This window comes from Macadamia integrifolia, chromosome 9 (genome assembly GCF_013358625.1).
Source record: "Macadamia integrifolia cultivar HAES 741 chromosome 9, SCU_Mint_v3, whole genome shotgun sequence".
Classification (NCBI taxonomy): domain Eukaryota; kingdom Viridiplantae; phylum Streptophyta; class Magnoliopsida; order Proteales; family Proteaceae; genus Macadamia; species Macadamia integrifolia.
Window position 1 is genome coordinate 38,573,744 of NC_056565.1, and position 13,464 is coordinate 38,587,207.

At 40.7% G+C, this 13,464-nt stretch overlaps 1 protein-coding gene across 1 annotated transcript in view; it reads right to left on the reverse strand.

Moving 5' to 3' along the window:
* Nucleotides 1-13,464, reverse strand: part of LOC122090086 (protein PEP-RELATED DEVELOPMENT ARRESTED 1, chloroplastic) — a 39,163-nt gene that overhangs the window by 5,131 nt on the left and 20,568 nt on the right. The window contains exons 3-4 of the mRNA XM_042659924.1: nt 6,220-6,288; nt 5,934-6,104 (exon numbers count right to left, since the gene is read on the reverse strand). Coding sequence (XP_042515858.1) covers nt 5,934-6,104; nt 6,220-6,288 — 240 coding nt within the window. The remainder of the gene's footprint in view (nt 1-5,933; nt 6,105-6,219; nt 6,289-13,464) is intronic.

Here is a 13,464-nt window from a genome sequence, read left to right on the forward strand (position 1 = left end):
CAAAGGGTCTCATAGCAATTCCCTTCACAAGGAAATCGGCAAGGATGTTTGTCCTTATAAGCACAAAAATATACAAAAAACCCTCAGTATTAATTACGGTATTAGCCAAAAATTCACAAGACCAATTACTGAAATTTTTCAAAAACAACAGGAGATGGGATGGTTTCAGTTTCACCAGAGACTTGGCTGTGCTTGGTATGCATTCTCATTCTCAGAATATGCATTCCCACTCTCAAAACATAGAATGCACTATTTCGGTACATGTTTTATTAAAATGCATTTTTTTTTCAGAACAATTGGGCTTTTCATCGAACATTTCATAGACTACTTAAAAGATTTAAAATTTAACTCAAAAAGACAGACATAGCGTGTTGTTTACTTTAGTGTTCCTCAAGGTTTTTGTTAGATCTTCTTCCTACATCATCATTGTTCCCTGCTTTTTGGGTTTAATTCTTGAAACCGTTCTGTGAGGTTTCCCTGCTGTGAGGCGAAAGCGCAGATTGGCTTCTAATTTTTCTTGTTTTTTGTCCTACGGTTGCGCTTGGAGCATAAGTTCCTTGATCATTTCAACCAACCTGTAACCACGAACAAATCTACAACAATAGAAAAGCAAAGACGGCCCACACAAGTTGGAAAAACATAATCGTAAATAGCACCCATGAGCACAAACACCGGAGTCCTTGTACTAGATGAAGACGTGGATGTTTCCTCAACAACAGGAATACCAAATGGATGATCAATCACAGCAATCAATGACCTTATTTTGGGTATCCCCGACTTAACCAAATGTGGCCTCAAATGCAAAGCTGGTATAAGAGATGGCAAAACAGGCAATAAAGAGGGCAAATGAGAACGCGAAGATGGAGGCGATGAAGGTAATGGCATTAGGATGGAGTTTTTGAATTGTGGTGGACTATAACAGAGACCTTTTGTCCAAGAAGCCTCTATATGCTGGAATGGACCATACAAAATCTCTCGCTCTGCGCTGCAACCCATCTGGCCATGGCGGCCACCAACATTCATCCATCACGTCGGGATTCGCAGCTGCTGATCCAGATTCCCTCTTCTAGATTTGAGTTCCCAGAAGAGCACCTAGTGACCTAGATGGGACGAAGTGTCCACGTTGCTGTTGTGCTCAGTGAGGAGAAAGCCGAGTTGCTTCGCTTTAGTAACTGCTCTCAACAGGTCGTCTTCAATGCTGCAGAGTTGGGAGTCGAAACGAAAGAAGAGCAAAAAATGGGACATGGAATGTGTTTTTTTCCCATTCTAGAACGAAATCCGTTCTTGATTCCATCCTGGGAATATCTGTACCAAAAGCATTTCTGTCATTCCAGAGGTACAGATTCTTGTTCTAAATTCCCACAATGAAATCAAGAACGGACTTCATTCTAGAATGAGAAAAAAACATATTCCACATCCCATTTTTTGCTTATCTTTCTTTTCGACTCCTAACTCTACAGCACTGCAGACAACCTGTTGAGAGCAATTACAAAAGCGAAGCAACTCCGCTTTCTCCTCACTAAGCACAATAGCTACGCAGACATTTCGTCCCTCCCAGGTCACTACATGCTCTTCTGGGAACTCAAAGCTAGAAGAGAGAATTTGGATCGGCAACTGTGAGAGATGGATCCCAACATGATGGATGAATGTTGGTGGCTGCCATGGGCAGATGGGTTGCAGCAGAGCGAGAGATTCTGTATGGTCTATTACAGCATAAAGAGGCTTCTTAGACAAAAGGTCTCTGTTACAATCCACCGCACTTTAAAAACTCCACCATCGCTTTATTTCCTATTTCGCCATCTCTTATACCAGCTTTGCCTTTGAGGCCGCATTTGGTTAAGTCAAGGATACCTAAAATAAGGTCATCAATTGCTGTGATTGATCATCCATTTGGTATTCCTGCAGTTGAGGAAACATCCACGTCTTCATTGAGTACAAAGACCTCTGGTGCTTGTGTTAGGGATTCTTGTTGGATTTATGGGCTTAATTAATTATTCGGGCTGATTAAATGGGTGAGAATCAAGTTGCATGAACCAGTTCGGTCCACTCTCAAGTTTAGGGATATGTTGGCCCAATCCATTGTGGTTTAGGGTTTTGGGAGCATGACAGTATTATATATACTGGGTTTTGGGTCCCTACAACCATTATTCACTCTTCCCACTTTACCACTAAAGTGAGAGAACCAAGGAGGTCTAAGGGGCTATAGAAGATCCATCGCCAAGCCAAAAGAGCGAAAGTGGCAGTGACCAACATCAATCATCTTCAGCATACTAGGTGAAAGGTACAAATCATCTATGTTTTGATTTAAACATTTGTTTTCATTTGATATCGTGTTCTAGTTGTTTTTATGGGAATCAATTAGGGTCTGATGTAAAACCTTAAAATGATCTAACATTTCTACTCTATAGAATCATATGAACAACCCCATAGTGTTCATAATACAAGAATCATAAAAGAGATTAACCATGGGTGTAGTCCCTAAACCAAGATCAATGATTTTTTCCTCTTGTATCTTAGAACAGACAAACATGTAGATTTGCCCCATCTATAATAATCAATTGGAGTAGAGAAATACCTATGTATAAGTTTAGAAGCCCTATGAGTATTAATCACAAACCTCTGTCCCATGTGCTTGATGATTGGTCCCATGAAGACTAGAATGAAGAACTACTTAATGGAGTTCCATCCGGTAAGATCTTCTGCAACCTTTCACCCTTGGAATTCTCTCACATATGCACTAATCCTGTGAGGGGAGTCTGTGCTTCCAAAACCATGAAGGTGTTAAAGTGACGACTGCAGGGACCTTCAGCTTCTATTTATAATAGAATCCCTAAAACCCATTGGGCTAGGTATATCTCACTTGGAGTGGGCTAGATTAGCCTGAGCCCGATAGATCAGTCGGGATCGGTTAAGCCCATAAAAACCTAACAATCTCCCACTTGGGCTACACTGATACAAACATCTCTCTATTGGTATTGGCCATAAACCCCCAAAGCTAAAATACCACTCAAATAACTTAGATTCAATTAACAAACCTCTCATATTGAACAATAGTAGAAAATGTGCCTTAATATACGGCTCACAACTATCTATCATTACAAATATGAGAAACTCATTAATCCGAATCGCCTGGGATACGAATAAGGAAATAATAATTGTGATCATAGTTTGTACTTATGGGTGCTGTTTCCAGCTATGTTTTTCCAACATGTATGTGCCGTCTTTGCTTTTTTGTTGCTGTAGATTTGTTCGCCGTTACAGATCAGTTGAAATGATCAAGGAACTTATGCTCCAAGCACAACCGCATGACAAAAAAAAAAAAAGAAAAAACAGAAGCCAAGCTAGGCTTTCCCCTCACAGTAGGGAAACCTTACAGATCAGTTCCAAGAATTAAACCTAAAAAGCAAGGAACAATGATGATATAGAAAGAAGATCTGATAAGAACCTTGAGGAACACTAAAGTAAACAATGTTAGGGATATGCCCACACTCCTATAGTTGGTTTTGATGATAACAAACATATGAAGGTATGTCACAATTTTCCTTTAAGTATTGTTTTGTAGAGACTTCATATCAAAGATCGAATTTGGTGAATGAAATGAAAAAATGAAGATTGAAGTCATCAAATGAAGAGTATCAACAAGTTGGCATCAATGCTTGAAGAAGATATCATAAGAATTTAAGCTTCAAGATGTCAAGACATGAAGCTTAAAGACATGGAATTGCAAACAAGAAGAAAAGAAGATAAAGTGACAAAGAGTAGAAGGTTTAAATGAAGAAGAAAACCACTAGGATAGATTGGTCATTTTTAATGTAATTTATAACTTCCACATACATATATGCACTCACCACATGCATGTGCATTGCATCATACTAGAATGACCATAGAGGATACCTTGACCAAGTATGGAAAGTCTCTTAAGTGGTGAGGAACATATTAGGAAAAATGTGTTCTAGTGAAATTATGTGAAAACCACATTGGCCTGACTCAAAGGTATTTTAGGTAATCTTAAAGTCCGTATCAGGAGATGAAAACTTCATAAAAGTTGTAGGAAATTGAGTTGTGATTCCAACACAACTGATCTCAAATCAATCCAAGGTCAGACCAAAAAGTTATGGCCAAAATACTGACGACTGGTCAGTATGACAGCATTCTGTCAAAACAGTCTATCATGTTGGAGGTCGACCGGGGCTTGAGGTCGACCGGCTGCAAGCCCCGGTCGACCGAAACTGTTCGAGACCATAGCCAGTCAACCGGTAGAAAGTCCCGATCGACCGGTGACTGCCTGGAAGTGCCCCAACGGCTATATTTTGCCTCAACAGCTCTTTCCGGTCGACTAGCTATCTATGGCGGTCGACCGGTGGTCCCAGAATACGACCGTTAGAGCCTGATTTCCTACCTAAAATGCTTCACTAAGCTCACCTATAAATACCTCTAATACTACTCATTAATTAACAATTAATCTCAACTTTAGAGAAGCATTATTTGAACATTAGAAGTGAGAATTGGTCTACACCATTTCTTGAGTTCAAGTTCTTTATTTTACATTCAAGAGGAACTCAAGACCATCTACAAGTCTTCATCTACATCTTGGCATTTACATTACAAACATCAAGAAGACTTCAAAAGGTGCATTTATTCTATTATCATTGTATATTTCATTTGCACCACACCGGAGGTAATCCTCTTTCATTCCACTTCTCCATTTTCTATTTTACCTTAAGTCTAGACTATACTTAGGCTTGTGTAAAGACTCTCTCATCCTTAAGAGATTGTAAGGATCCTCTTATCCTTAAAAGACTGTTAGGTGCCTCTCTACCTTAAAGGAGATTGTAAGGTGCATCTCTACCTGCAAAGGAGATTGTAAAGATGCCTCTCTACCTGTAAAGGAGATTTGTAAGGATACTCTTATCCGTGAAAAAGATTGTAAAGGTTTTCTTCTCTACTTATCGTACTGAAAGGGAGAACTAGTGGAACACCTTACAAGAGGATTCTTGTAGGGAGTGGACTAAACTCAGATTGAGTCGAACCACTATAAATCTTGTGTTGTGTGATTGTACCTATTTTATTTATTCCGCATCGTTTTTAACTTGCAATCACACTTGGGACCTATACATCGAAAAGAGTTAATTTCCACTAGTCTAAACTATTCACCCCCCCCCCTCTAGGTTATTTCAAACAACACGGTGTCTATCTTTTTGAGTTAATTTTCAGTATCTTTTAAGTAAGCCTATGAAGTGTTCGATGAAAAGACCAACTATTCTGGGGGAAAAAAAACATTTTTATAAAAAAATGTACCCAAACAGTGTCCTGAGAATGCATTCTATGTTTTGAGAATGAGAATGCATACCAAACACATCCTTAGGGTGCTTAGTAACAGCCAGATCAGAGAAGAAAGAAAGAACCCCATCCAATTTATATTTGTGGGAAGACTTAAACATTCTTTCAAAAACAACTCAGGAATTTCTAATTCAACCAAATAAACTCCCTATAGTTTTTAACTAATTATAACCAATACTAAGTCGAAATAAAGAACAACAACAGCAAACTCAGCCTTATCCCAACTAATGGGGTCGGCACCAAGTCAAAATAAAGAGAACTTTATAAATGCACTATAATGATTTAGTTAACACCTATTGCGAGATTGCCAATATGCAGGCACTTAGAGTGGGGAAGAAAAGAAAATGACATGCGAAGAAATCAATTTTGTTCTCCAAACTTCTTGATACAATGCAAGTCTGCAACCAAAAGCCCAGTTTCTTCACCCAAATAGTTTCAAAGCAAGAAAAAGAGAAACAAATAATAAGAATTGAAAATTTTTAAATAAAAAAAAAAAGGAAGCATTCATTTCATTTCATTAACCATGCAATGGATGAGTTGAAGATAATACATATCAAAATAGAAAAGGCATAATCAAACAGTTCCAGATTCACCTCTAAAAGATCATCAGCCTGGTTTGCTATATCATTTAAATTTGCCCCTGGAAGATGAACTTTTGTGCCATTCTCACTTTGAAAGACACCTCCACCTGCAGCCACTCGGCGAAGTAATTCATGCCTGCTTTCTTTCTGGGGAGTTCGACAGAGCAGGCCGATCACTTGAACCTAGAAACCAAAATACGAACTAAATCACTTAATGTACAGTACTAGGTCATGGATTAAAACTTCTTTGAAGCTAGAAGTACTTTCAGTCATTAATAATGAAAGAAGGAAGCCTCACATGTGGAGGGCACTTCTTTGTTAGATGAGATAACACAGTCTCCTTGATCACCTCCAAGAGTGACTTGCGCTGTAGAGGAAACAATGGAAAATTGAATATAAATATTCAAAACCACATATATGTTAAGATCGGGACAATATTAAATGCCATAACAGGAAATCCAAAGAAGCTAGGGGCAGAAGAGCCAGTCTAATCTAGCTGGCTTATATGTACAAAAGAAGTACTAAACATGAAGCCCAAGAGAAAAACCAACGAGGTAAAGCATGTGTCGTGCATCTAGAATTTGTAGGAAACTCCCCCATCAAAAGTTTCTCTCGTGTATCGTTTCAGGTTCAATGCAACTGACTAAACATTCATTTCACAGGCCCAGCCATCAACTCCATAAAGATACTTTGCAAGTGTCATTTCTTGATAGTATGCACTCATGAAATCCGCGGTTTGACGTTTCCTTGTGTCGTCAATTTCTTTTAGATGACATTCCATTGATTTGCTTCACTAACTGAATGTGTAACCCTTGGTTTCACTTGCATTAACTTGGTTTTCAATCTATATGACAACATAACTAAGAGAATATGTTTATAAAGCCTTCATAAAGTTGTGATCCTTTTAAATTTGAGCAAGATCTTAGTATGTTTCATTTAGGAGATATTATGTTGGGCACTTGGGGTACGATGTCTTGTACTCTACAGTTTAATCCAGGGAATACTGGTACAACCCCTCCCCCCAAAAATAACGGTGGCCCCACTAATTGATTGTTCTTGTTTTTCCATTATTTTTCTGCATCATTTTAGGGTTGCATTTCTACATATTAACTGTCAAATTATAAATGATCCATTAAATATATATTTTTAGTCACCTATCGATGCAGGAACGATGGCTAGGGGTTGTTAGTTTCATTTTATTTTCTTTTAATTCTGGTTTAATCAGTGGTTCGGTTCAGTAGTTTGGGCCAGTTTAAGTGGTCGTGTGACTATTTAAGTGATCATGTGATCCACTTATCTTTTATGTGAGGCTTCCTATCGTAGCCCCATAGGATAGTAGTTTGTTGCTATTTTTTGGTTTTATTAAGAGAGTCATGTTGAAGTAATTATCAATGTGTGGGAAGACTTTTTTTTTTTTTTTGGGGGGGGGGGGGTGTTGTGGCGGTTTGAATAAATGAATTCATTATCAAAGGAGAAGAATATACAAGGGAGAGGGGGGTAAGCCAAAAGGGGCAACGCCTCAAGGGAGGCACAACCACAAAAGAACTAAAGGCTCCAAAAAAAAAGGGGAAACATTAAGGGGGGTGATAGGAAAGTGGGGAAGAGACCCCAAGAATCAACAATAAGTCTGATCCTGGCGGAGTTTCTAACAAACCTACGGTGAAGGCAACCAAACTTGGAGCTAACATCAAAATAGAGCTTTCCAAATCTTGTCAAAAGATCGGGAATCGGAAGTCCATTTGTGGAGATTACGCGCCATCCAAATATGGGAGATCGTAGCTCCAAAAGCAAGCTTCCCGATGGTGTCACAAATAGAAGGGCCTTCAAAAGTCATATCGATCCAAATCCATTCACGAGGGAAGGGGAGAATTCTGCTACGACAGGGCCAGCAGGATTGAAGGACTCTGTTCCAGATGGTGGAGGAGAAAGGACAAGAGAAGAACAAGTGATCGATGTCTTCAGTACCATTCCAACAAATGCAACAAAATGAGGTGACGTGGATATGCCGGTGAATGAGAAAATCCTGGGTAGGGAGACAGTTGGACAATGCCTGCCAGGCGGTGAAGCTGTGGCGCGAGATGTGCCCTTTGAACCAGATGATATTGCGCCACGGCACAAGGGGGACTTTGGATCTGACGAACTCCCAAGCCAAGGCAGCAGTGAATGAACCGGACGGGGAGGCAATCCAAAAGATCTTATCATCCCTACCATGATGCCAAGGGGGGATTGGGGGGGGGGGGAGGGAGGACCAGAGATCGGCAAGAGGAGGGGGATAAGAGGGGGGGACCAGCCACCATCAGAGAGGATATTAGACACTTTGGCCATTCTACCCAGACCAAAGGAATAGAGGGACCTGGGGGAATAGATGGAAATGAGGATACTTGAAGGGTGTCAGGGGTTAAGCCAGAGAGACATGTTCGAGCCATTGCCAACAAAGTTGGAGGTGGCACCTAGAGCAGACGATCTAGAGGAGAGGATGTTGCGCCAAATCCAGGAAGCATCAGGGGAAAGGGGAGCAGTCCAGAGGGAATCATTTTTGAGAAGGTGGGAGTAGACCCAGGAGACCCAGATACTATTGTGCTTAGTGACAATTTTCCATATCAGCTTGAAGATACCCACCTCATTAACATCCTTGATTTTCCTTAGCCCAAGGCCACCCTCGGATTTAGGAGAATAGGCATTGGACCAACTCAAGGGGTGGAGAAATCTAGAGGGCTCGGTACCTTTCCAAAGGAAGGAGCAGAGGATGGAATCAAGGGCTTTGGAAGTACTCGAGGGCAATGCGAAGAACCCGACCAATAGAGGTACATGGATTGCAAAATAGATTTGATGAGAGTCAATCTTCTTGCATAGGAGAGAAGCTTGCCTTTCCAAAGCTAGAACTTTCTCCTAAGGTGGTCAAGTAGGAAAAATCAGTGGTGAGAGGTGAATCTGGTGGAGATGAGAGGGAGACCAAGTATTTAACAAGGAGGGAGCCAATTGAGAAGCCCATAAGAGCAAGGAGGAGATCTCTAAGGGTATCTGAGACACCAAAGAGGAATAGGTTGGATTTGAGAAGGTTAATACGAAGGCCCGAAAGGTTTTCAAAGAGGCGGAGGGAGGCCATGATGGTGGAGATGGAGGAGGGATCGGCCTCGGAGAAGATCATGAGGTCATCAACAAATGCTAAGTGAGTGAGCAAGAGACCTTTGCATTTAGGAATGGGGGAGATGAGGTGGCGGCCAGTGGAAGATTTGATAGATCTAGATAGGACTTCAAGGGCAAGAGAGAAAAGGAAAGGGGAGAGGGGACATCCTTGCCTAATGCCCACAGAAGCAGAGAAGTAGCCAGCCGGGCTACCTTGACAAGGACAAAGAAGCAGGGGGAGGAGATACAGAAATAGATCCATGTGTGGGAAGAGTTTTATTCTGTTTTAAAGTCCTGATTTCACGTAACAACTTGATTTCTATTATAAGATACCGGGCTAACAAGCCTCGGATGTGAGCTTGATCCCAATCCCCTAATCTCACTCTTCTCCTCATTCTTTCGCCTCCATCCTATGATTCATCTTTCTTCTTCCTTCATTCTCCAATTGTTCATCCTGCTGCTGATAAGTTCCCAGACCTGTGGTAAAGCCTGAATCAGTGTTATTGTTATTGCAACAACCTGCTACACTGTTGTGACACATTGAAGACTGATTCAGCAACTAGAATAACTGCTGTCACATTGTGAGTCAAGTCCTGCAATCAGGTATCCCAGTCTGATCTGGAATCTTCAACTATTACCCGTCTACAGGTCAGTTTAGTGATCTGTTGATATATTGTTGCATCACATACTTGCCTATACTCTGCAATCAAGATCCTATCTTGTTGAAAGAATCATAGAGTTCTACTCCAAGTGGGATTCAAAAATTGTTCTTCAGATTTCTGTGCTACTATCAACCACCTTTGGCTGGAGCGTAACATCCGGAGATGGTCCCCCAAATCTAGATCTCCGGATATGATTTGGAAAGCTATCTACTTTGATGTCATCTCCAAAGCCCAAAGCTACCATTCCCTTCACTCCCTTCCCATCCCCTTCACCCCAAAAAATTTCCACATCAAAACATCTTGGAACCTGCAGGTTGAGCTCATCCACCCCCCTTGATCCTTGGTCTCGCTATTGGTTGCTTCTGGTTGCTTGTCCCCTCCCCACTTTTTTATATGTTTACTGCAGCTTGACTGCTTTGTTCATTTTTGTTTGCTTTTGTTGCTTTGTTCATTTTTGTTTGCTTTTGCTGCTTTGTTCCTCTTTTCTTGGGTAGGCTTTTCCTTGTTGGCTTAAGCCTGCCCCCCTTGTATATTCTTCTTCTTCTCCTAGTAATGAATTATTTTATGCATCCAAAAAAAAAAATTGTTCTTCATTGTTCTGTTGAGTCTAAATTTTACAGCATATACTGATCTGGCACTGCTGGTATTGATTCTGGAGACTGATCATTCAAAAAGCCAACTGTTCGGTCGTTTAAAGAGTCCTAGTCACTCTATGAGACTTCTGTTCTGCCTGTTTTAGCCATCAGACTTGGGTATTTTTTTATAGTACGTTATACCCTATATCAGTGACTATCAACCAGAATTATAGTTTAATCAAACCGTTGGATGGACAATTGATTGTCTTCTTTATGTTATGGTTCCTATATCTTGTTTCAATCCTGGATTTCTGCAACTGATCTTCAGTGATCAGGACTGCATCTATCTTTTCCTAATTTTCAGGATGAAGTTGTACCTGACATTCATATCCATGTCAACAGATCATACCCATGCATCATAATTTGTTACTGCGCCATATAATCAAAATAAATGTTAACTGACGTCGACTTGGTACTGCTAGCTTAACATGGACCGTGGTGAAATTTTATCACAAATTTTCCAAGGGAGAGGGTTCCCTAAAAGGCAGTGTCACTTCTACACCAGCGCAGGGGCCAATGGGATCACTCATGGAAACATCAACAGCAGCGGGATTTCTACCTAACATGGGGTTAGGGTGGTCATTTTTCCCTCCCAGGTGTCTGGGCACAGGGGCCACTCTGCCTTTCAGGGTTTTTTTTTTTCCCTTTCTAATAATCTATTTTTGGTTAAGAGAACCGTGCCGGTCTGGCATAAGAAACACCAGACCAGCAGACCAATGGGAGGACCTGCAGGAGCATATTCAGCGCACGTCAAGGGGGGGAAGTGCAGTCATTTCACACCCTGCATAGTCTGACATTTCCTGCGTCAGACTGGCAGGGTTCCTTTTTCCTTTATTTTTTTCATATACTCATCCCTTTATATTGCAAACCATAAAATTCTTATCAAAACTAATGCCTAAGTTTTCTATGAAAAATAAGTACCGAAAATTACATGATTTCCCGAGTCATGGCAGCAAGAGCTCCCTATAGCTCTGAAAGTTTAAAGATACGAACCAGAATTTTCCCTTTTAGACTCTGATTTCTGTAATGGCCCTAATAAATATCAGTCTGATGACAAAACAATAACTGGAATACCTCGAACATTAGCTGACTACTAACTGATGCAGTTGCTGTTGGACAGTGGCTGACACTGGGGGCAAATCAGTGTAAATAAAACTTTTTTCTGTTTTTGGCCCTATTGTACCTTGCAATTGTTTCTGGCACTGACAAAAATCACAAAGACGTGTAACACTCCTAGCCTCTCAACCACAGGCACACACACAACCCTGTGGCAAGAAGGTCTTGCACACCCATCTTGCAAACAAAGCACTCCATATCCACACAAACAATGCACAAGATATATGTGGCTCAGTAAGTTGCCTACATCCACGGAGCAATGCCTTCGTGTTTGCTCTATTAGAGTTCATGTATTAAGGGTACTTTGGAAACTAGTTTATTTTCTTCTTGTCATATATCGTATTTGTTCTTGTCTTATATCGTATTTCTTTTTTACCTTTTACCTCCCTAAGGAGGTGTATGCAATTCCTTATATTATATTAGTGAATCAATATAGGCGTGGGAGAAATCACTATCTAATGCACAACATTCTACCATCATTTCTCTTATTCTTCAATTCTCCTCCTCCTCCTTCAACCTTCTACTCTCATCTCCCATCTTCCCATCTTGCTCAATTGTTCTTTCACAATCCCTGCATTCTAACTTGGTATTAGAGCACACGATTTTGGTTTTAGAGTCATGTACAAGTTTCCCGCTTCCATTTCATCTCTTTGGAACTCTAGGGGGCTCCAAGGAAGAGACTTGTGTGAAAAGTTTGAAGAAATCATGAGACGAGCTTTAATGAAAATCATAGCAACACCAAGAAGAGGTCCCATGTGAAGAAATAGAAGTTTAGAGCTCACATCAACAAAAAACACCTTCGGTGCTCCAAGGAAGAGACTTATGTGAAAAGCTTGAAGAACTCATTAGATGAGCTTTAATGAAGATTATAGCGACACCACGAAGAGGTCCCATGTGAAGAAATAGAAGCTTCGAGCTCACATCACAAAAACACCTTTCCCATGTCTACCGTCAGCTCTCTTGTTTTGGAATTAGTTACCAACAGGGAGTGTTAAATGTTCTGAGGCCACTGGCTCTGTGACCAGGTTCCTGAGCAGCAAGATGGGTTGATAAGGTATATTGTTTGGGCCTCTTGAAGTGTTATGAGCTAATGGTTCACCTTTAAGAATGCATTTGAGCTGGATTTTTTCGTGTTGTGTGGTTGCCACCCTTGAATTGTTTTCGTCTTTTTCCCTTCTCATTGTCTTTTTGAGGATTTGGTGACGAAAAGGACTATTGGCAGTGAGCATGAGGAACAAGGACACTGCCTACTTGAACCTCGACCACCTTTTTTGCCCACAACTTAGTCCAATGTGTGTGGACATAGTGACAACAATTATGTGGATTCTGTGATGCTTTGACATCAACGTCTTGGCCATCCTTTTTTTGTTGTTATGAGGAAACAGTTACCTCATGTATTTTCTTCTTTTTCTTCTTCCCATGTGTGTCAATGTGAACTATGTATGTTTGACAAACATTTTCCATCTCCTTATCTCTATTATGATAATACATCTATTTTTCCTTTTATGTTGTGATAATGGGTTTTATGGGTTTTAGGGAAAGTGTCAGTTACCAAACGGACCCTAAGGGATTTAATGGTCTTTGTAATTCTCTAGAACCTTCTCTCCTTTGTTATAAATAAAGAGGATTGGTGTCATATTAGACACAAGTTATTACTCCATTCAACATGGTATCAAAGCCTAAGGATCCGAAACCCTAAGGGCTCTCCCTCTTCTCCATCTCTTTGCCTCTTTCTCATTTCTTTCTCTCCCAACGCCTCCCTCCATCTCTCTTCATCTGCTTCTCTCTCGTGGTGGGAGCTTCTTAAACCACCAAGAGGGTTTCTAGCCACCACCCATCCTTCCCCTGGGCTCTCAGACTCTCCTCTACATGATCTGAGAGACCAAGAGCCTTTTCTTATCACTTTTTCAAGGTTTTTTCCCTGAGAAAGTTTTTTCACTGTCGGGCTGCTTTTTCCCCGCTCGATGCTCCGATGGTCTTGATGTTTGTTGCGATTGGTACCTC